At 59.0% G+C, this 21,279-nt stretch overlaps 2 protein-coding genes across 6 annotated transcripts; both read left to right on the forward strand.

Moving 5' to 3' along the window:
- Positions 1 to 687: 687 nt before the first annotated feature.
- On the forward strand, positions 688 to 5,839 carry LOC129200115 (butyrophilin subfamily 3 member A2-like). Its single transcript, XM_054811377.1, has 12 exons — positions 688 to 726; positions 1,182 to 1,529; positions 2,137 to 2,421; positions 2,776 to 2,880; positions 3,099 to 3,119; positions 3,409 to 3,429; positions 3,802 to 3,822; positions 4,201 to 4,221; positions 4,600 to 4,620; positions 4,993 to 5,013; positions 5,392 to 5,412; positions 5,791 to 5,839. Exons 2-12 carry the CDS (start codon positions 1,268 to 1,270, stop codon positions 5,823 to 5,825), a joined length of 834 nt encoding a protein of 277 aa, XP_054667352.1. The 5' UTR covers positions 688 to 726; positions 1,182 to 1,267; the 3' UTR covers positions 5,826 to 5,839.
- A 3,488-nt stretch (positions 5,840 to 9,327) lies between these two features.
- LOC129200114 (butyrophilin subfamily 1 member A1-like) lies at positions 9,328 to 20,143 on the forward strand. Of its 5 annotated transcripts, XM_054811371.1 has the most exons (22): positions 9,328 to 9,449; positions 9,811 to 9,895; positions 10,356 to 10,703; positions 11,249 to 11,530; positions 11,828 to 11,932; positions 12,152 to 12,172; positions 12,842 to 12,862; positions 13,257 to 13,277; positions 13,655 to 13,675; positions 14,055 to 14,075; positions 14,455 to 14,475; positions 14,834 to 14,854; positions 15,227 to 15,247; positions 15,626 to 15,646; positions 16,026 to 16,046; positions 16,425 to 16,445; positions 16,822 to 16,842; positions 17,237 to 17,257; positions 17,637 to 17,657; positions 18,038 to 18,058; positions 18,299 to 18,331; positions 18,820 to 20,143. In XM_054811371.1, the coding sequence occupies exons 1-22, from the start codon at positions 9,417 to 9,419 to the stop codon at positions 19,494 to 19,496; spliced, it is 1,878 nt and encodes a 625-aa protein (XP_054667346.1). In that variant the 5' UTR covers positions 9,328 to 9,416; the 3' UTR covers positions 19,497 to 20,143. The 5 variants fall into 5 exon arrangements, with proteins under 5 accessions (XP_054667346.1, XP_054667347.1, XP_054667348.1 ...); XM_054811372.1 differs by lacking the exon at positions 13,655 to 13,675; XM_054811373.1 differs by lacking the exon at positions 11,828 to 11,932.
- Positions 20,144 to 21,279: the final 1,136 nt, after the last annotated feature.

Here is a 21,279-nt window from a genome sequence, read left to right on the forward strand (position 1 = left end):
AGACAATCAGCCCTTTTTGGGAAAGGGAACAGGTATTTCTGGGTGCCAAACCTGGCCTGGTGCTGTTCCCCAGCACAGGCTGCCGGGAGAGGTGCAGCTCTGGGAAAAGCCACCTTCAGCAGCTCCCATCCAGGTGGGAATGGGGAGGCTGTTGGTTTTCTTTTGCTGTTTTGTGCTTGGGATATTGTTGGACATTTATTTTATGACTCTGGACGTTGGTACATGGTTGTGAAACCTCAGCTCATGGTGTGGGGGAAGGAGCCTGAAGTCACCCCACAGGCAGGAATTCTGCACCTGAAAGTGGACAAAGGTTGGATTTATTGGGCAGCCTGGTGCCTCCCACAGATCGTGCCCGTCCGGTGAGCGACTTTTCTTTCCGCAGGGGATTTAGAATATTTCCTTTCCTTTCGAGTCTTGTCAGGGATTTGGAATAAATGCTGGTGAGGGGGAGTGGGGCAGAGCAGGGGGCTGCACCGGGGACCCATGTGTTGCCCTGGAGCAACGGTTTGTTCTGCCATGGGGGTGCTGGTGCAGGTGGTTTGGTGGGATTTCTGGAGCCTCTTTGGGGGCAGGTGCAGCCCTTCTCCCCCATCCCCTCTCCGCCAGCTGTAACCCCCCATCGCCCACCCTCTACCTCCCTTCCCATCCCTCTTCACCAGCTCCAGATGCAGATGTGGCTCCTCCTGAGTTATTTGGTGACTCTGCACGTCCTGCGGCTGGGATCAGGTAGGGATCCTGCAGGGCTGGGGGGGCTTTTGCCCACTCTGGGGGGCAGCTGTGGGGCAGGGGAGGTGCCGTGGGGTGGGGGGAGCCCAGAGCTGGGCCCCGCATGGGTTTGGCTTTCCCTTGGGCTCTTTCTGCAATACGTCCCTTGCCCTGGGGGCACCTTCGGTCCCGTCCTGCAGCGCTCCCCTCAAACGTTTCTGGCTTGCAGCAGGGCTGGCTGGGGTGGAGGTCGTTTTCTGGAGCACGTTCCCACTCCCAGGAAACCTCCTTCTCCTTCCAGTCCTCCCACTCCCTCGCCACATTCTCCAGTGTCTCTGGACCATGGGGAGGGCAAAGCAACGCCCGTGGGATGGAGCGTGCACCAAGGTCACGCCAAACTCACCCCTTGCCATGCAACGCCCCTAAATTAACGTAGGCACAATCTCTGTGTCTCTGTGTCCTTCTCCATCACCAAGCTGACTTCAGTGTGGTGGGACCAGGCCACCCTCTCCGTGTCGCCGTGGGGCGGTACATTGTGCTGCCATGTCACTTGTCCCCCGGCATGGATGCTCGGAGCTTGGACATCAGGTGGATCCGGCATCATGTCTCTGAAACGGTGCACCACTACCGAAATGGAGAGGACCTGTACGGGGACCAGATGGAGGAATATGTTGGGAGGACAGAGTTGGTCAGGGATGGTCTCCCCAGTGGACGCCTGGACTTGCGAATCTCTGGGTTGAGACCCTCTGACGATGGTTATTACGTCTGCACTGCGACAGATGGTGCCTCTTATAGACAAGCTATGGTGGATCTGGAGGTGTCAGGTTTGTGTCCGGTGTTTGCAGGGGCTGGTGCGGGTGTCCGTGGGTTTTGTGTGTCCCTCCCAGAGCTCTGTCCCATCCTCAGGTGTGTGGATGAGGTGCCGAAGGACAGGAGCCGTTGAAAGAGGTGGGGTGCGAGGGGGCTGTTGCCTGCAGTGCCTGCCCAGGAGGGAGCACGCAGGTGGTGCTGGAGGTGGTTTTGGGGCAGAGCCACATGGCTGGGACCTGACGCTGTTAGGGATGGAGTTGGGAAGAGATCTCTTCCTGGCTCTGAGCAGCTGGATCTTTGCTTTGGCTTTGCCCTTTGTGCCGTACGAGACCTGGCACGTTGTCTGGAAGCGTTGGGGCTTCTTCAACAAAGACGGGTCCGTGCAGATGCTGCCTTGAGGCGCTGAAGCTCGGCAGCTGGGTCTTGCTCTGCCGAGCTGTTTTGTGGGAGATCTGGGGTCATTTGGCATCAATGCTCTGCAGTTCCTGCACAAGTTGGGGTGGTTTTGGTGGACGGTCCTGTAGTCCTGGTGGGACCTGTGATGTGTCTGCTATCGGATTCGGTCATCACCTTTGAGTTGAGTCCATCCCACACTGACCCCAACCACGGGCTCTTCCCCAGCCACAGGCTCTGTCCCTCAGCTCTCCCTGGAAGCTTACGAGGACGGAGGCATCCGGGTGGTGTGTCAATCGGCCGGCTGGTACCCACAACCGGAGGTGCTGTGGAAAGATCCTGATGGGCAGCGTCTCCCCTCGGTCTCCCAGAGACATTCCTCGGATGAGAGGGGCCTGTTTGACATCGAAGGCGTCATCGTTGTGACCGCTGGGAACAGAGATGGGAAATGGTCCTGCGTGGTCAGGAACAGCCGCCTCAACCAGGAGCAGGAGACGTCCCTGCACATCTCAGGTGCAACGATGGCAGCCAGACCCTGCGGTGCCGGCAGCAGGGCTGGGGTTTGCTGCGTTGCTTTGAGCAGCTTTGATCTGGGGTTCGCGGTGCAAGGTGTGGGGTGTGGGGGCACGGGAGGGCTGTGCACCTTCACAGCAGTTCTAGTGCAGGAGAGAACTGGAGCCTCGTGCGCTTCAGGTGAGCATTGGTATGTGCAGGGGAGAGAGAGGACTATGTCCCCTTGAGGCCAGGGCTCCCAGGACAAGGGGCTTGTGAGCTCGAGCTTTGGGGCGTTTGTCTTTTTGTTCTTCTTCTGCTCAAACACGGGACTGTAAAACCATCCCTTTTCCTGCTGATGGTTTTGTTTCTCAGCTCCCTTTTTCCACAATGCCCATCCCTGGATGGTTGGTGTGGGGGTGCTCCTCGTGCTTTCAGCTGTGTTCCTTGGCCTCGGTGCTTATCTGTGGAGAAGGAAAGGTAAGTGGTGTCAGAAGAATGTTTTGCCTTCACCAAAAAGCTCTTTGGGCAAAGGAAGGAAGGGCACAAGGGCACGGTGGGGTGTGGGCAGGAGGACAGGGAGCATGGCCAGACCGTCTCTGTCTGGTGGGAAGGTGCAAGAGACCCTCTTGAGATGTTCCCAGGGATGAAGCCAGCTGCTGTCCTGACCCCCCTCTTCCTCTGCCTTTGCTTTTCAGTGGTGCAGTCCCGAGAGCTGGGTGAGTCCTTGTGGCCCCTTCCCCCAGCAAAACCTCCTGTCCAAGGAGCCCCCCTGGGAGGGACGTGGGTTTGGATGGCTCCTGAAGTTATGGCTGAACTCCAGAGTGCCTGGCTGGGCTGATGGGGGGATAGGCTGGAGGGAGCCATTCCTTGGGTTTGAGGGTCTTTTTCAACTCTAGAAAAAAAGGAGTTGGTGGTCTGCCATAGCTTTGCCTCCTCCTATGGGAGCAGCCGTGGGATGAGAAGCTGTCCCCTCTGATGACAAATTGCTTTTGTTTCTCCTTACAGAGAAAAGAGATGTAAAAGTTGGTGAGTCTTCATGAGGTCCGGCACAGTGTGGCGTCCTGTCCCGGGCGCTCTGTGCTCGGCCCTTTCCCTCCTTGCCCATCCTCTCCATCCCTGCATCCCCTGGCTCTGGGAAAGCCCAAGGCGATGTGCCTGGCAGGGTGGGCATCTCAGGGACACCAGCCCAAGGCTGGACCCTCTCCCCTGCCCAGAGCCCTGGGCACCAGCCATGGGACGTGACCAGGCTGGCACGGAGCCATTCCCATGTTTGGGGGTCTTTTCCCCTTTCCCAGACAAAAGGAAGTCGGGATTTGCCCGAGCTCCGCTTACTCCTTCATAAATGCTTATGAGATGACTTGCTGTCTCCTCTGATCACATATTGCTTTTGCTTTCCAGGGGAACAAGCTGCACTGCTGGGTGAGTCTCTGGGAGCAATTGCACACCCTGGGGTCCTGTCCCGGGCACTCTGTGCTCAGCCCTTTCCCCCCTTGCCCGTCCTCTCCATCCCTACATCCCCTGGCTCTGGGAAAGCCCAAGGCGATATGCCTGGCAGGGTGGGCAGCTCGGGGACATCAGACCAGGTTTCGTCCCATGTATTCTACTCAAAGCCCTGGGCACCAGCCATGGGATGTGACCAGGCTGGCAGGGAGCCATTCCCGGGGTTTGGGGCTCTTTTTGCACTTCCCAAAAAGGTAGTTTGGGGTCTACCCCATCTCTGCCTGTTCCTTCATGAGCAGTTATGAGAGCATAGGCTGTTCTGTCTGATGAAATATTGGTTTTCATTTTTCTTTCCAGAGGAACGAGATGCAGCACTGAGTGAGTCTCCGTGAGCTCTGTCACGGCATGGGGTCCTGTCCCGGGTACTCTGTGCTTGGCCCTTTCCCTCCTTGCCCGTCCTCTCCATCCCTGCATCCCCTGGCTCTGGGAAAGCCCAAGGCGATGTGCCTGCCAGGGTGGGCAGCTCGGGGACATCAGACCAGGGCTGGACCCTCTCCCCTGCCCAGAGCCCTGGGCACCAGCCATGGGACGTGACCAGGCTGGCAGGGAGCCATTCCTGGGGATTGGGGGTTTGTTCCCGCTCTGGCAAAAAATCATTTTTGGGTCTGCATGAGTTCTGCGTTCTCCCTCATGAGCTCATATGAGATGAGAAGCTGTCCTCACTGATGAAATAACGTTGCTGTTATTGCTTTCCAGAGGAACGTGATGCAGAACTGGGTGAGTCTCCATGAGCTCTAGCACGGCGTAGGGTCCTGTCCCAGGCACTCTGTGCTCGGCCCTTTCCCTCCTTGCCCGTCCTCTCCATCCCTGCATCCCCTGGCTCTGGGAAAGCCCAAGGCGATGTGCCTGGCAGGGTGGGCAGCTCGGGGACAGCAGCCCACGCCTGGACCCTCTTCCGTGCCCAGAGCCCTGGGCACCAGCCATGGGACGTGACCAGGCTGGCACGGAGCCATTCCCATGTTTGGGGGTCTTTTCCCCTTTCCCAGACAAAAGGAAGTCGGGATTTGCCCGAGCTCCGCTTACTCCTTCATAAATGCTTATGAGATGACTTGTTGTCTCCTCTGATCACATATTGCTTTTGCTTTCCAGGGGAACAAGCTGCACTGCTGGGTGAGTCTCTGGGAGCAATTGCACACCCTGGGGTCCTGTCCCGGGTGCTATGTGCTCAGCCCTTTCCCCCCTCGCCCATCCTCTCCATCCCTACATCCCCTGGCTCTGGGAAAGCCCAAGGCGATATGCCTGGCAGGGTGGGCAGCTCGGGGACATCAGACCAGGTTTCGTCCCATGTATTCTACTCAAAGCCCTGGGCACCAGCCGTGGGATGTGACCAGGCTGGCAGGGAGCCATTCCCGGGGTTTGGGGCTCTTTTTGCACTTCCCAAAAAGGTAGTTTGGGGTCTACCCCATCTCTGCCTGTTCCTTCATGAGCAGTTATGAGAGCATAGGCTGTTCTGTCTGATGAAATATTGGTTTTCATTTTTCTTTCCAGAGGAACGAGATGCAGCACTGAGTGAGTCTCCGTGAGCTCTGTCACGGCATGGGGTCCTGTCCCGGGTACTCTGTGCTTGGCCCTTTCCCTCCTTGCCCGTCCTCTCCATCCCTGCATCCCCTGGCTCTGGGAAAGCCCAAGGCGATGTGCCTGCCAGGGCGGGCAGCTCGGGGACATCAGACCAGGGCTGGACCCTCTCCCCTGCCCAGAGCCCTGGGCACCAGCCATGGGACGTGACCAGGCTGGCAGGGAGCCATTCCTGGGGATTGGGGGTTTGTTCCCGCTCTGGCAAAAAATCATTTTTGGGTCTGCATGAGTTCTGCGTTCTCCCTCATGAGCTCATATGAGATGAGAAGCTGTCCTCACTGATGAAATAACGTTGCTGTTATTGCTTTCCAGAGGAACGTGATGCAGAACTGGGTGAGTCTCCATGAGCTCTAGCACGGTGTAGGGTCCTGTCCTGGGCGCTCTGTGCTCAGCCCTTTCCCTCCTTGCCCATCCTCTCCATCCCTGCATCCCCTGGCTCTGGGAAAGCCCAAGGCGATGTGCCTGCCAGGGTGGGCAGCTCGGGGGCATTAGTCTCGGACTGGACCCTCTTCCGTGCCCAGAGCCCTGGGCACCAGCCATGGGATGTGACCAGGCTGGCAGGGAGCCATTCCTGGGATTTGGAGGTCTTTTCCCAATCCTGACAAAAAAGGAGTTGGGGGTCTGCCTGGACTCCGCCTGCTCCTGCATGAGCAGCCATGGACTGAGAACCTTTTCCCTCTGATCACAAATCAGTTTTCATTTTTCTTTCCAGAAAAAAGAGATGCAGCACTGGGTGAGTCTCCATGAGTTCCGTCACAGTGTGGGGTGCTGTCCTGGCGCTCTATGCTTGGCCATTTCCCCCCTTGCCCGTCCTGTCCATCCCTGCATCCCCTGGCTCTGGGAAAGCCCAAGGCGATGTGCCTGGCAGGGTGGGCAGCTCAGGGACACCAGCCCACGCCTGGACACTCGCCCCTGCCCAGAGGTGCTGGGGACCGGCTGGGGGATGTGACCAGCTCTTGTCTCTCCTTCTAGCCTGGAGAAAGTTTCTGCTTCCCCACAATCCAGGTAATCCCATATTTTATTGCCATTCTGGGTGGTTCTCCTCCCTGTGCTTGTGTGCAAGGGGCATCTGGGCTGGGCAGTGCCCGGGACTGGCCGTGCCTGGGTGTGTTTGGTGCCTCAGACACCCCCGAGCAGGGCACTAGCCTGTTCTCCAGCCCCTTTTCTTGCCTTTCCAAGGCATTGTGAGTGGCATCCCTGGGGCCAAGAGGAGCCCTCTGCCACCCCCCTGAGAGCCCGTGCACTGCCCAGACCCAGCCACTGCCTCCCCAGGCTGCTCCTCCCTGCTGGGGCTGCAGCCCCACCGTTGCCTGTTCCCAGGGGACCCAGCTGGGCCGTGGCCGTGCTGGGGCCGGCCCCGTCATGGGCATCTCTAGGAGGAAGGAGATGCCCCGTGTGCTGCCCCGCGGGGCAGAGCCTGGCCCCAGGGTGCTCAAACCCTGCCCACGACGCAGCTCTGCCCCTGATGCTCTGGCTCCTCCTGTCCCCTGCAGACGTGGTGACCCTCGATCCAAACTCGGCTCATCCTGAACTTGTCCTGTCAGCAGATGGGAGAAGTGTGAGAAGGGGAAGAGCGCGGCAGGACCTGCCCGACACCCCTGAGAGATTTAACGATTGGTGCTGTGTGCTGGGCCGGCAGAGGTTCAGGGAGGGGAGGCACTGCTGGGAGGTGGAGGTGAAGGGGGAGGTGGGAGGTGATTCAGTGTGGGCTGTGGGGGTGGCCAGGGACTCTGTGGACAGGAAGGGGTATCCGGACCTGAACCCTGAAGGAGGGATCTGGGGGGTACGGCACACGTCAGGGCAGTTTGTGTCTCTCTCCTCTCCTCGCACCTCCCTGTCCCGGGTCCCCAGGAGATTCTGGGTCTGTCTGGACTGCACGCAGGGGCTGGTGACTTTCATCGATGCCGAGAGTGGGGTCGAGATCTTCACTTTCCCACCAGCCTCGTTCAATGGAGAGACCATCCGACCCTGGTTTTTGCTGTGGACATATGAAACCCAGCTGTGCCTGAGGGACAGCACCTCCTAGACCCTCTGCCCCCCTTCCATCCCCACCGCAGCCCCGGACAGCCCCTGCCCTTCTGCAGACACTGCCCGCTCTCCTCTCCTCCATCCCGCAGCAGCACATGTCCCTCTCTGCCCTGCCCAAGCCCACCCTGCCCAGGCACAGCACCATGGCCTTCAATAAAGCTTTGTGGGTGACCATGGAGTGTGGCCGTGCTGGTTCCTGGGGGCTTTTGGTCCTGATTCCTGCCTGCCCGCGAAGGGGATTTGCAGCCAGTGCACTTGGAGCAGTGGTTGGAGCAGGAGCCTGGGGGCAGCTCCCTGCAGGATGAGCACGGGGAGTGGGGGGCAGAGGCAGGGGGCACTCACAACTCAGGCACCCCCTTCTCTTCCTTCTGGGCACCCCCAAACTTTGCCAGCACCCTGTGTGCCAGAGATGCCTGCGTCCCCGGGATGCGGGAAAGGCTGGTGGGTCGATGTAAGGGCAGGGAGAGATCACTCACCATGATGGTAACATCATGGGCAAAACAGACTCAACTTAGAAAAAAATCATCTAATTTATTACCAAGGAAAAGAGAGTAGAGCAATGACAAATAAAACCAAATCTTAAAACACTTCCGCCTATCCCTGTCTCCTCCCCAGGCTCAACTTCACCCCCCATTTCTCTCCCTCCTCCCTCCTCAGCGGCACAGGGGGACGGGGAATGGGGGCTGTGGTCAGTTCATCACCCCTTGTCTCTGCTGCTCCTTCCTCCTCAGGGCAGGACTCCTCACACTCCTCCCTGCTCCAGCGTGGGGTCCCTCCCACGGGAGACAGTCCTCCACCAACTTCTCCAGCATGAGTCCTTCCCACGGGCTGCAGTTCATCACAAACTGCTCCAGCATGGGTCCCTTCCGTGGGGTGCAGACCTTCAGGAGCAGACTGCTCCAGCGTGGGGTCCCCCACGGGGTCACAAGTCCTGCCAGCAAACCTGCTCTGGCGTGGGCTCCTCTCTCCACGGCTCCACAGGTCCTGCCAGGAGCTTGCTCCAGCGTGGGCTTCCCACGGTCCACAGCCTCCTTCAGGTGCCTCCCCCTGCTCTGGTGTGGAGTCCTCCACGGGCTGCAGGTGGAATCTTTACACCCCCTCATCCTTCCTCCATGGGCTGCAGGGGGACAGCCTGCTTCACCATGGCCTTCACCACGGGCTGCAGGGGGATCTCTGCTCCGGTGCCTGGAGCACCTCCTCCCCCTCCATCTGCACTGACCTGCGTGTCTGCAGAGTTTCTTACATCTTCTCACTCCTCTCTCCGGCTGCAAAAGCTGCCGCTGGTTTTTTGAGGGTTTTTTTTCCCCCTTCTTAAATACGTTATCCCAGAGGCACTACCACCATCACTGATGGGCTCGGCCTTGGCCAGCGGCGGGTCCATCTTGGAGCCGGCTGGCATTGGCTCTATCAGACACAGGGGAAGCTTCTAGGACCTTCTTGCAGAAGCCACCCCTGTAGACCCCCCCCCTGCTACCAAGCCCTTGCCACGCAAACCCAAAACAGCCACACAGTCCTGTTGGGAGCAAGACTGATTTGTCTTTCCCTAATCCCCTTCCTCGGTGGGCACTCGGTACAGGCGGTTGCGGCTCGTTGCTTCTTTTCAGGATCAGGCTTGGTGCGTGAAAGCATCTTGGTAACTGAGTGGCTTTAGGTACAGCAGCAGAGGAACCTTCTGAGTGGAGAAAGAGTTTCTCCACTCCAGGGACAACTGGGATGTTCCAACTCTTGAAGCCCACCCACCTTCAGACCTCCCATCCCGTTCCAGGCGGGATCAGGAAGGAAGTTGGTTTCCGTTTGCTGTTTTGTCCTAGGTTCCTATTTGGACATTTATTTTATACATCCGGACTTGGTGACGTACATGCAGAAAATCAGTTCATTATGTGGGGGATGGAGCCTGAAGTTACACCAACATGAAGCAATTCTGCGCTCTGAAACTGGACAAGGTTTGGATTTATTGGGCAGCCTGGTGCCTCCCACAGATCGTGCCTGTCCGGCGAGTGACTTTTCTTTCTGCAGGGGATTTAGAATATTTCCTTTCCTTTCGAGTCTTGTCAGGGATTTGGAATAAACGCTGGTGAGGGGGAGAGGGGCAGAGCAGGGGGCTGCACCGGGCAGCCGTGTGTGGTCCCGTCCGGCCCTGCAGCAACGGTTTGTTCTGCCGTTGGGGTGCTGGTGCAGGTGGTTTTGGGGGGATTTCTGGAACCTCTTTGAGGAGACGTGCAGCCCTTCTACCCCATCCCCTCTCCGCCAGCTGTAACGCCCCATCGCCCTCCTTCTCCCTCCCTTCCCCTCCCTCTTCTCCAGCTCCGGATGCAGATGTGGCTCCCTGCGAGCCCCGGGGGCCTCCTGAGTTATTTGGTGACTCTGCACGTCCTGCGGCTGGGATCAGGTAGGGATCCTGCAGGGCTGGGGGGGCTTTTGCCCACTCTGGGGGGCAGCTGTGGGGCAGGGGAGGTGCCGTGGGGTGGGGAGAGCCCAGCCCAGAGCTGGGCCCCGCATGGGTTTCGCTTTCGCTTGGGCTCTTTCTGCAATACGTCCCTTGCGCTGGGGGCACCTTCGGTCCCGTCCTGCAGCGCTCCCCTCAGACGTTTCTGGCTTGCAGCAGGGCTGGCTGGGGTGGAGGTCGTTTTCTGGAGCACGTTCCCACTCCCAGGAAACCTCCTTCTCCTTCCAGTCCTCCCACTCCCTCGCCACTTTCTCCAGTGTCTCTGGACCATGGGGAGGGCAAAGTAACGCCCGTGGGATGGAGCGTGCACCAAGGTCACGCCAAGCTCACCCCTTGCCATGCAATGCCCCTAAATTAACGTAGGCGCAATCTCTGTGTCTCTGTGTCCTTCTCCATCACCAAGCTGACTTCAGTGTGGTGGGACCAGGCCACCCTCTCCGTGTCGCCGTGGGGCGGTACATCGTGCTGCCATGTCACTTGTCCCCCAGCATGGATGCTCGGAGCTTTGAAGTACGGTGGATCCGGCACAGGGTCTCTGAAATAGTGCACCACTACCGAAACGGAAAGGACCTGTACGGGGACCAGATGGAGGAATATGTTGGGAGGACAGAGTTGGTCAGACATGGTCTCTCCAGTGGACGCCTGGACTTGCGAATCTCCTGGTTGAGACCCTCTGATGATGGTCAGTACATCTGCACTGTGAGAGATGGTTCCTCTTATGGAGAAGCTACGGTGGATCTGGAGGTGTCAGGTTTGTGTCCGGTGTGGGTGTCCCTGGGTTTGTGTGTCCCTCCCAGAGCTCTGTCCCATCCTCAGGTGTGTGGATGAGGTGCCGAAGGACAGGAGCCGTTGAAAGAGGTGGGGTGCGAGGGGGCTGTTGCCTGCAGTGCCTGCCCAGGAGGGAGCACGCAGGTGGTGCTGGAGGTGGTTTTGGGGCAGAGCCACATGGATGTGGTGGCTTTGCTGGGTGTGCGTGGTGTCTGCGAAGGGTGTCCTGGTGATGTTGTGAAGGCCGTGGGGACAAGGTGCTGAGCAGCTCCTTGGGCTGAGAGCTGGGACTGCCAGCCAAGCCAAGGCTGGGACCTGATGCTGTTGGTCTTGCTCTGCCGGGCTGTTTTGTGGGAGATCTGGGGTCGTTTGGCATCAATGCTCTGCAGTTCCTGCACAAGTTGGGGTGGTTTTGGTGGACGGTCCTGCAGTCCCAGTGGGACCCGTGATGTGTCTGGTATTGGATTCGGTCATCACCTTTGAGTTGAGTCCATCCCACACTGACCCCAACCACGGGCTCTTCCCCAGCCACAGGCTCTGTCCCTCAACTCTCCCTGGAGGCTTACGAGAATGGAAGCATCCGGGTGGTGTGTCGATCGGCCGGCTGGTACCCACAACCGGAGGTGCAATGGAAAGATCCTGATGGGCAGCATCTCCCCTCGGTCTCCCAGAGACATTCCTCGGATGCAAGGGGCCTCTTTGACATCGAAGATGTCATCATTGTGACCAGGAATGGAGATGGGAACTGGTCCTGCGTGGTCAGGAACAGCCGCCTCAACCAGGAGCAGGAGACGTCCCTGCACATCTCAGGTGCTTTGAGCAGCTTTGATCTGGGGTTCGCGGTGCAAGGTGTGGGGTGTGGGGGCACGGGAGGGCTGTGCACCTTCACAGCAGTTTTAGGGCACGAGAGAACCGGAGCCTCGTGCGCTTCAGGTGAGCATTGGTATGTGCAGGGGAGAGAGAGGACTATGTCCCCTTGAGGCCAGGGCTCCCAGGACAAGGGGCTTGTGAGCTCGAGCTTTGGGGCGTTTGTCTTTTTGTTCTTCTTCTGCTCAAACACGGGACTGTAAAACCATCCCTTTTCCTGCTGATGGTTTTGTTTCTCAGCTCCCTTTTTCCACAATGCCCATCCCTGGATGGTTGGTGTGGGGGTGCTCCTCGCGCTTTCAGTGGTGTTCCTTGGCCTCGGTGCTTATCTGTGGAGAAGGAAAGGTAAGTGGTGTCAGAAGAATGTTTTGCCTTCACTAGAAATCTCTCTGGGCAAAGGAAGGAAGGGGACAGGGACCCATGGTGGGGTGTGGGTGGGAGGACAGGGAGCACGGCCAGACCATCTCAGTCTGGTGGGAAGGTGCAAGAGACCCTCTTGAGATGTTGCCAGGGATGAAGCCAGCTGCTGTCCTGACCCCCTCTTCCTCTGCCTTTGCTTTTCAGTGCTGCAGTCCCGAGAGCTGGGTGAGTCCTTGTGGCCCCTTCCCCCAGCAAAACCTCCTGTCCAAGGAGCCCCCCTGGGAGGGACGTGGGTTTGGATGGCTCCTGAAGTTACGGCTGAACTCCAGAGTGCCTGGGTGGGCTGATGGGCGCAATACGCTGGAGGGAGCCATTCCTTGGGTTTGAGGGTCTTTTTCAACTCCTGTAAAAAAAGGAGTTGGTGGTCTGCCAGAGCTTTACCTCCTCCTGTGGGAGCATCCATGGGATGAGAAGCTGTCCCCTCAGACCACTTAGTGCTTTTATTTTCCTTCCAGAAAAAAGCAATACAGCACTGGGTTAGGCACATGTAGGGTCCTGTCTCAGGCGCTCTGTGCTCGGCTCTTTCCCTCTTTGCCCGTCCTCTCCATCCCTGCATCCCCTGGCTCTAGGAAAACCCAAGGCGATGTGCCTGCCAGGGTAGGCAGCTGGGGGACACCAGCCCAAGGCTGGTCCCATGTCCCGTAACCAAAGCCCTGGACACCAGCCATGAGACCTGACGAGGCTAGCAGGGACCCTTTCCTGGGGTTTGGGGGTCTTTTCCCATTTCCTAAACAGAAGGTATTTGGGATTTGCCCAAGCTCTGCTTACTCCTTCATAAATGCTTATGAGATGACTTGCTCTCTCCTCTGATCACATATTGCTTTTGCATTCCAGGGGAACAAGCTGCACTGCTGGGTGAGTCTCTGGGAGCAATTGCACACCCTGGGGTCCTGTCCCGGGTGCTCTGTGCTCAGCCCTTTCCCTCCGTGCCCGTCCTCTCCATCCCTGCATCCCCTGGCTCTGGGAAAGCCCAAGGCGATGTGCCTGGCAGGGTGGGCAGCTGGGGGACACCAGCCCAGCACTGGACCCTCTCCCCTGCCCAGAGCCCTGGGCACCAGCCATGGGATGTGACCAGGCTGGCAAGGAGCCATTCCTGGGGTTTGGGGGGCTTTTCCCACTACCCAAAAAAGCAGCTTGGGGTCTGAACAAGCTCAGCCTGCTCCATCATGATCACATTTGAGATGAGATCTCAATCTGATCTCAATCTGAAGCTCTCTGATCACTTCATGCTTTTGTTTATGCTTTCCAGAGGAACGAGCTGCAGAACTGGGTGAGTCTCCATGAGCTCCGTCACAGCGTGGGGTCCTCTCCCAGGACCTCTGTGCTCGGCCCTTTCCCTCCTTGCTTGTCCTCACCATCCCTGCATCCCCTGGCTCTGGGAAAGCCCAAGGCGATGTGCCTGGCAGGGTGGGCAGCTCGGGGACACCAGCCCAGCATTGGACCCTCTCCCCTGCCCACGTTGCTGGGCACCAGCCATGGGATGTGACCAGGCTGGCAAGGAGCCATTCCTGGGGTTTGGGGGGCTTTTCCAACTACCCAAAAAAGCAGCTTGGGGTCTGAACAAGCTCAGCCTGCTCCATCATGATCACATTTGAGATGAGAAGCTGTTCCCTCTGATCACTTCATGCTTTTGTTTATGCTTTCCAGAGGAACGAGCTGCAGAACTGGGTGAGTCTCCATGAGCTCCGTCACAGCGTGGGGTCCTCTCCCAGGACCTCTGTGCTCGGTCCTATCCCCCCTTGCCCATCCTCTCCATCCCTGCATCCCCTGGCTCTGGGAAAGCCCAAGGCGATGTGCCTGGCAGGGTGGGCAGCTCGGGGACACCAGCCCAGCATTGGACCCTCTCCCCTGCCCACGTTGCTGGGCACCAGCCATGGGATGTGACCAGGCTGGCAAGAAGCCATTCCCTGAGTTTGAGGGTCTTTTCCTGCTCCCCACAAAAAAGGAGTTTGGAGTCTGTCCGAACTCTGCCTGCTCCTGCGAGAGCAGCCTAGGGTTGTGTATCTGTCCCCTCTGATCACATACCTTTTTCTTTCTTGGTTTACAGGGAAAAGAGATTCAGCACTGGGTAAGTTCTCATGAGCTCCAGCACGGCTTGGGGTCCTGTCCCGGGTGCTCTGTGCTCGTTCCTTTACCCCCTTGCCCGTCCTCTCCATCCCTGCATCCCCTGGCTCTGGGAAAGACCAAGGCGATGTGCCTGGCAGGGTGGGCAGCTGGGGGACACCAGCCCAAGGCTGGACCCTCACCCCTGCCCAGAGTTGCTGGGGACCAGACATGGGACGTGACCAGGCTGGCAGGGAGCCATGCCGGGTGTGGGGGACTTTTCCTACTCCCCAAAAACAAGGAGCTGGGGGGTCTGTCCAAACTCTGACTGCTACTGCGAGAGCAGCCTAGGGTTGAGAACCTGTCCCCTCTGATCACATATCTTTTTCTTTCTTGTTTTAAAGGCAGAAGAGATGAAGAACTGGGTGAGTTTCCATTAGCTCCAGCATGGCGTGGGGTTCTGTCCCCGGCGCTCTGTGCTCGGCCCTTTGCCTCCTTGCCCGTCCTCTCCATCCCTGCATCCCCTGGCTCTAGGAAAGCCCAAGGCGATGTGCCTGGGACGGTGGGCAGCTGGGGGACACCAGTATGGGGTTGTACCCCCTCCGCTGCCCAGACCCCTAGGCACCAGCCATGGGATGTGACCATGCTGGCAGGGAGTCATTCCAAGGATTTGGAAGGATTAATTTGGGGTCTGCCACAGCTCTGCCTGCTCCTTCATGAATGTTTATGGAATGAAAAGCTCTCCCCCCCGTAATTACCAATCATTTCTTTTTTATTTTCCAGAGGAACGAGCTGCAGCACTGGGTGAGTCTCCGCGATCTCTGGCACGGCATGGTGTCCTGTCCCGGGCGCTCTGTGCTTGGCCCTTTCCCTCCTTGCCTGTCCTCTCCATCCCTGCATCCCCTGGCTCTGGGAAAGCCCAAGGCGATGTGCCTGGCAGGGTGGGCAGCTTGGGGAGACCAGCCCAGCACTGGACCCTCTCCCCTGCCCAGAGCCCTGGGCAGCAGCCGTGGGACATGACCAGGCTGGCACGGAGCCGTTCCCATGTTTGGGGGTCTTTTCCCATTTCTGAAACGGAAGGAAGTCGGGATTTGCCCGAGCTCTGCTTACTCCTTCATAAATGCTTATGAGATGACTTGCTGTCTCTTCTGATCGCATATTGCTTTTGCTTTCCAGGGGAACAAGCTGCACTGCTGGGTGAGTCTCTGGGAGCAATTGCACACCCTGGGGTCCTGTCCCGGGTGCTCTGTGCTCAGCCCTTTCCCCCCTTGCCCGTCCTCTCCATCCCTGCATCCCCTGGCTCTGGGAAAGCCCAAGGCGATGTGCCTGGCAGGGTGGGCAGCTGGGGGACACCAGCCCAGCATTGGACCCTCTCCCCTGCCCACGTTGCTGGGCACCAGCCATGGGATGTGACCAGGCTGGCAAGGAGCCATTCCTGGGGTTTGGGGGGGCTTTTCCAACTACCCAAAAAAGCAGCTTGGGGTCTGAACAAGCTCAGCCTGCTCCATCATGATCACATTTGAGATGAGAAGCTGTTCCCTCTGATCACTTCATGCTTTTGTTTATGCTTTCCAGAGGAACGAGCTGCAGAACTGGGTGAGTCTCCATGAGCTCCGTCACAGCGTGGGGTCCTCTCCCAGGACCTCTGTGCTCGGTCCTATCCCCCCTTGCCCATCCTCTCCATCCCTGCATCCCCTGGCTCTGGGAAAGCCCAAGGCGATGTGCCTGGCAGGGTGGGCAGCTCGGGGACACCAGCCCAGCATTGGACCCTCTCCCCTGCCCACGTTGCTGGGCACCAGCCATGGGATGTGACCAGGCTGGCAAGAAGCCATTCCCTGAGTTTGAGGGTCTTTTCCTGCTCCCCACAAAAAAGGAGTTTGGAGTCTGTCCGAACTCTGCCTGCTCCTGCGAGAGCAGCCTAGGGTTGTGTATCTGTCCCCTCTGATCACATACCTTTTTCTTTCTTGGTTTACAGGGAAAAGAGATTCAGCACTGGGTAAGTTCTCATGAGCTCCAGCACGGCTTGGGGTCCTGTCCCGGGTGCTCTGTGCTTGTTCCTTTACCCCCTTGCCCGTCCTCTCCATCCCTGCATGCCCTGGCTCTGGGAAAGACCAAGGCGATGTGCCTGGCAGGGTGGGCAGCTGGGGGACACCAGCCCAAGGCTGGACCCTCACCCCTGCCCAGAGTTGCTGGGGACCAGACATGGGACGTGACCAGGCTGGCAGGGAGCCATGCCGGGTGTGGGGGACTTTTCCTACTCCCCAAAAACAAGGAGCTGGGGGTCTGTCCAAACTCTGACTGCTACTGCGAGAGCAGCCTAGGGTTGAGAACCTGTCCCCTCTGACCACATATCTTTTTCTTTCTTGTTTTAAAGGCAGAAGAGATGAAGAACTGGGTGAGTTTCCATTAGCTCCAGCATGGCGTGGGGTTCTGTCCCCGGCGCTCTGTGCTCGGCCCTTTGCCTCCGTGCCCGTCCTCTCCATCCCTGCATCCCCTGGCTCTGGGAAAGGCCAAGGCGATGTGCCTGGCAGGGTGGGCAGCTGGGGGACACCAGTATGGGGTTGTACCCCCTCCGCTGCCCAGACCCCTAGGCACCAGCCATGGGATGTGACCATGCTGGCAAGGAGCCATTCCAAGGATTTGGAAGGATTTTGCACTCTAAAAAGAAGGAATTTGGGGTCTGCCACAGCTCTGCCTGCTTCTTCATGAGTGCTTATAAAATGAAAAGCTCTCCCCCTGTAATTAGCAATTACTTTGTTTTTATTTTCCAGAGGAACGAGCTGCAGCACTGGGTGAGTCTCCATGAGCTCTATCACGGCATGGGGTCCTGTCCCGGGCGCTCTGTGCTCAGCCCTTTCCCCCCTTGCCTGTCCTCTCCATCCCTGCATCCCCTGGCTCTGGGAAAGCCCAAGGTGATGTGCCTGGCAGGGTGGGCAGCTGGGGGACACCAGCCCAGCATTGGACCCTCTCCCTTGCCCAGAGCCCTGGGCACCAGCCATGGGATGTGACCAGGCTGGAAAGGAGACATTCCTGGGGTTTGGGGGGCTTTTCCCACTACCCAAAAAAGCAGCTTGGGGTCTGAACAAGCTCAGCCTGCTCCATCATGATCACATTTGAGATGAGATCTCAATCTGATCTCAATCTGAAGCTCTCTGATCACTTCATGCTTTTGTTTATGCTTTCCAGAGGAACGAGCTGCAGAACTGGGTGAGTCTCCATGAGCTCCGTCACAGCGTGGGGTCCTCTCCCAGGACCTCTGTGCTCGGCCCTTTCCCTCCTTGCTTGTCCTCACCATCCCTGCATCCCCTGGCTCTGGGAAAGCCCAAGGCAATGTGCCTGGCAGGGTGGGCAGCTGGGGGACACCAGCCCAAGGCTGGACCCTCACCCCTGCCCAGAGTTGCTGGGGACCAGCCATGGGACGTGACCAGGCTGGCAGGGAGCCATGCCGGGTGTGGGGGACTTTTCCTACTCCCCAAAAACAAGGAGCTGGGGGGTCTGTCCAAACTCTGACTGCTACTGCGAGAGCAGCCTAGGGTTGAGAACCTGTCCCCTCTGATCACATATCTTTTTCTTTCTTGTTTTAAAGGCAGAAGAGATGAAGAACTGGGTGAGTTTCCATTAGCTCCAGCATGGCGTGGGGTTCTGTCCCCGGCGCTCTGTGCTCGGCCCTTTGCCTCCTTGCTCGTCCTCTCCATCCCTGCATCCCCTGGCTCTGGGAAAGGCCAAGGCAATGTGCCTGGGACGGTGGGCAGCTTGGGGACACCAGTATGGGGTTGTACCCCCTCCGCTGCCCAGACCCCTAGGCACCAGCCATGGGATGTGACCAGGCTGGCAGGGAGCCATTCCAGGGGTTTGGGGGGCTTTTCCTGCTCCCCAAAAAAAGGAGTTTGGAATCTGCCTCAAACTCTGCCTAATCCTGTGGGAGCAGCCATGGGATGAGACTCTGTCCCTTCTGATCACACATCTTTTCTTTCCCCCATTTTACAGGCAAAAGAGATGCAGAAATGGGTGAGTCTCCATGAGCTCCAGCACAGTGGGGGGTCCTGTCCTGGGTGCTCTGTGCTCGGCCCTTTCCCTCCTCGCCCATCCTCTCCATCCCTGCATCCCCTGGCTCTGGGAAAGCCCAGGGCGATGTGCCTGGGACGGTGGGCAGCTCGGGGACACCAGCCCACGCCTGGACACTCGCCCCTGCCCAGAGGTGCTGGGGACCGGCTGGGGGATGTGACCAGCTCTTGTCTCTCCTTCTAGCCTGGAGAAAGTTTCTGCTTCCCCACAATCCAGGTAATCCCGTATTTTAGTGCCCTTCTGGGTGGGTTTCCTCCCTGTGCTTGTGTGCAAGGGGCATCTGGGCTGGGCAGTGCCCGGGACTGGCTGTGCCTGGGTGTGTTTGGTGACTCAGACACCCCCGAGCAGGGCACTAGCCTGTTCTCCAGCCCCTTTTCTTGCCTTTCCAAGGCATTGTGAGTGGCATCCCTGGGGCCAAGAGGAGCCCTCTGCCACCCCCCTGAGAGCCCGTGCACTGCCCAGACCCAGCCACTGCCTCCCCAGGCTGCTCCTCCCTGCTGGGGCTGCAGCCCCACTGTTGCCTGTTCCCAGGGGACCCAGCCGGGCCGTGGCCGTGCTGGGGCCGGCCCCGTCATGGGCATCTCTAGGAGGAAGGAGATGCCCCGTGTGCTGCCCCGCGGGGCAGAGCCTGGCCCCAGGGTGCTCAAACCCTGCCCACGACGCAGCTCTGCCCCTGATGCTCTGGCTCCTCCTGTCCCCTGCAGACATGGTGACCCTCGATCCAGACTCGGCTCATTCCCGACTTGTCCTGTCAGCGGATGGGAGAAGTGTGAGAAGGGGAAGAGCACGGCAGGACCTGCCCGACACCCCTGAGAGATTTGACACTCGGTGCTGTGTGCTGGGCCAGGAGGGGTTCAGGGAGGGGAGGCACTGCTGGGAGGTGGAGGTGAAGGGGGAGGTGGGAGGTGATTCCTGGTGGGCTGTGGGGGTGGCCAGGGAGTCTGCCTACAGAAAGGGGTATCCGGACCTGAGCCCTGAAGGAGGGATCTGGGCAGTGTGTCACTGGAAAGGGCAGTTTGTGTCTCTCACCTCTTCTCCCACCTCCCTGTCCCCCATCCCCAGGAGACTCTGGGTCTGTCTGGACTGCACGCAGGGGCTGGTGACTTTCATCGATGCCGAGAGTGGGGTTGAGATCTTCACTTTCCCACCAGCCTCCTTCAATGCAGAGATCATCCGACCCTGGTTTTGGGTGGGGACAGAGGAAACCGAGCTGTGCCTGAGGGACAGCATCTCTGGCACTCTCTGCCCCCCTTCCATCCCCACCTCAGCCCCGGACAGCCCCTGCCCTGCTGCAGACACTGCCCGCTCTCCTCTCCTCCATCCCGCAGGAGCACACGTCCCTCTCTGCCCTGCCCAAGCCCAGGGAGCAGGGGGGCAGTGAAGGGGCTGCACTGGTTTTACCTGGGCCAGGGTTAATTTCCTTGATAGTAACTGGTAAGGGGCTCAGGTTTGGATTTCTGCTGGAAACAGTGTTGATAGCACAAGGATGTTTAAGTTGTTGCAAGGACAGGTTTGCTTGCAACGTGCTAGATTGTATTTATCGCTGTTACTGCTGCTTAGCTGTTGCTTGGCTGGCTCCTGTGCTTGCCATGGGGCTTGCTCGCCTTCCTGGATATCAGAGTCTGGTGCTTGTTTGCGGCTGCTTGGTGCTTTCACTGCTCGATGTGCTGCTGATCATGGCACTGTGCTGTGCTGGGAACACTTTGGTAAGAGCCATGGCCATACGCCTGGGCTGCGCGATGGTATGGGCATCGCTGCTGTTCCTGTGCTGCTGTACCGGACAGGCTGGAACTGCACTGTGAGCTCCGGTCGAAGGGACGGTGACCTGTGGATGAGTCTACGTGGGAACAGGACACCCCAAAGCACCTGTGGTCATGAAGAATTCCAGAGGAGAGCCCCTGCCCTTCTGCAGACACTGCCCGCTCTCCTCTCCTCCATCCCGCAGCAGCACATGTCCCTCTCTGCCCTGCCCAAGCCCACCCTGCCCAGGCACAGCACCATGGCCTTCAATAAAGCTTTGTGGGTGACCATGGAGGGTGGCCGTGCTGGTTCCTGGGGGCTTTTGGTCCTGATTCCTGCCTGCCCGCGAAGGGCATTTGCAGCCAGCGCACTTGGAGCAGTGGTTGGAGCAGGAGCCTGGGGGCAGCTCCCTGCAGGATGAGCACGGGGAGTGGGGGGCGGAGGCGGGGGGCACTCACAACTCAGGCACCCCCTTCTCTTCCTTCTGGGGAGACCCAAGCTTTGCCAGCACCCCCTGTCCCCAGGATGCCCCTGCTCTCTCAGCATCCTTCTACACCACACAGTCCTGTTGGGACCAAGACTGATTGGTCTTTCCCTAATCCCCTTCCTCGCTGGGCACTCAGGACAGGCGGCTGCGGCTCGTTGCTGCTTTTGGGGATGGGGCTGAGTGTGGGAAAGCATCTTGGTAACCGAGGGGCTTTAGGTGCAGCAGCAGAGGAACCTTCTGAGTGGAGAAAGAATTTCCCCACCTGGGGCTCTTTTAGGGTGATATTTAGCAAGATTGATTGCTGTGGCTGCTGCTGCTGCTCCGCAGTTTGGTGCTGCAGCGGAGCCGGCTGGGGTGGGGTGGTGCGGTGCTGGGACTCGGGGCCGGGGTTGGCCAAGCGGGAAGGGGCGGGGGACGCTCAGGAAGGGGCCGGGGCTGCGGAAACCGAGGACAAAGCGGAGCCCGGGCAGCCCGGCTGCTCGGACCCTCTCTCGGTGATGCTGCCACCGCCGCCGCGCAGGTACCGGGGGGAGGAGGGCTGGGGCTGGGGACGGGACTCCCCGCTTCGTCGTCCGTGGAGAGGTTGTGGGCCTTTCTTCTGCCCCCTCGGTCCCCTTCTGCCTCTCCCTGACCTCCCCGGAGCTGGGTCCGGGCTCCCCGACAGCTCTGGGGTAGATGGGGCTCGCCCTGCTCCCCCTCCCCAGCTCCCAGAATGGCTCCTGGGACCTCCATCCCCATACCCTGCTCTGGGTCCAGCCCCTCGCACCCCTTCTCTTGGGGATGGGCTGCCCCTGCATGGGGATGGGAGGGTGGGGACAGTGGGGGACACGTCCTCCCCTGGGATCTGAGGTCCCTGAGGGGACAGGGCAAAGGGACAGGGCACAGCTGGCATGTCCCAACACTTCAAACCCACCCACCCCTGCATCTTGTCCCCTTC

This window comes from Grus americana (assembly GCF_028858705.1).
Source record: "Grus americana isolate bGruAme1 chromosome 32 unlocalized genomic scaffold, bGruAme1.mat SUPER_32_unloc_3, whole genome shotgun sequence".
In the NCBI taxonomy this organism is placed as follows: Eukaryota; Metazoa; Chordata; class Aves; order Gruiformes; family Gruidae; genus Grus; species Grus americana.

Bases quoted from the DNA above. Each gene is read 5' to 3' on its own strand.
- LOC129200115 (XM_054811377.1), top strand. From the start codon at position 1,268: ATGGATGCTCGGAGCTTGGACATCAGGTGGATCCGGCATCATGTCTCT. The intron at 4,222-4,599 runs GTGAGTCTCCGT...ATTGCTTTCCAG, and splicing joins GGAACGAGATGCAGCACTGA to AGGAACGTGATGCAGAACTG. The intron at 5,413-5,790 runs GTGAGTCTCCGT...ATTGCTTTCCAG, and splicing joins GGAACGAGATGCAGCACTGA to AGGAACGTGATGCAGAACTG.
- LOC129200114 (XM_054811371.1), top strand. From the start codon at position 9,417: ATGAAGCAATTCTGCGCTCTGAAACTGGACAAG. The intron at 9,450-9,810 runs GTTTGGATTTAT...CCTCTTCTCCAG, and splicing joins GCGCTCTGAAACTGGACAAG to CTCCGGATGCAGATGTGGCT. The intron at 16,446-16,821 runs GTGAGTTTCCAT...TTTATTTTCCAG, and splicing joins CAGAAGAGATGAAGAACTGG to AGGAACGAGCTGCAGCACTG.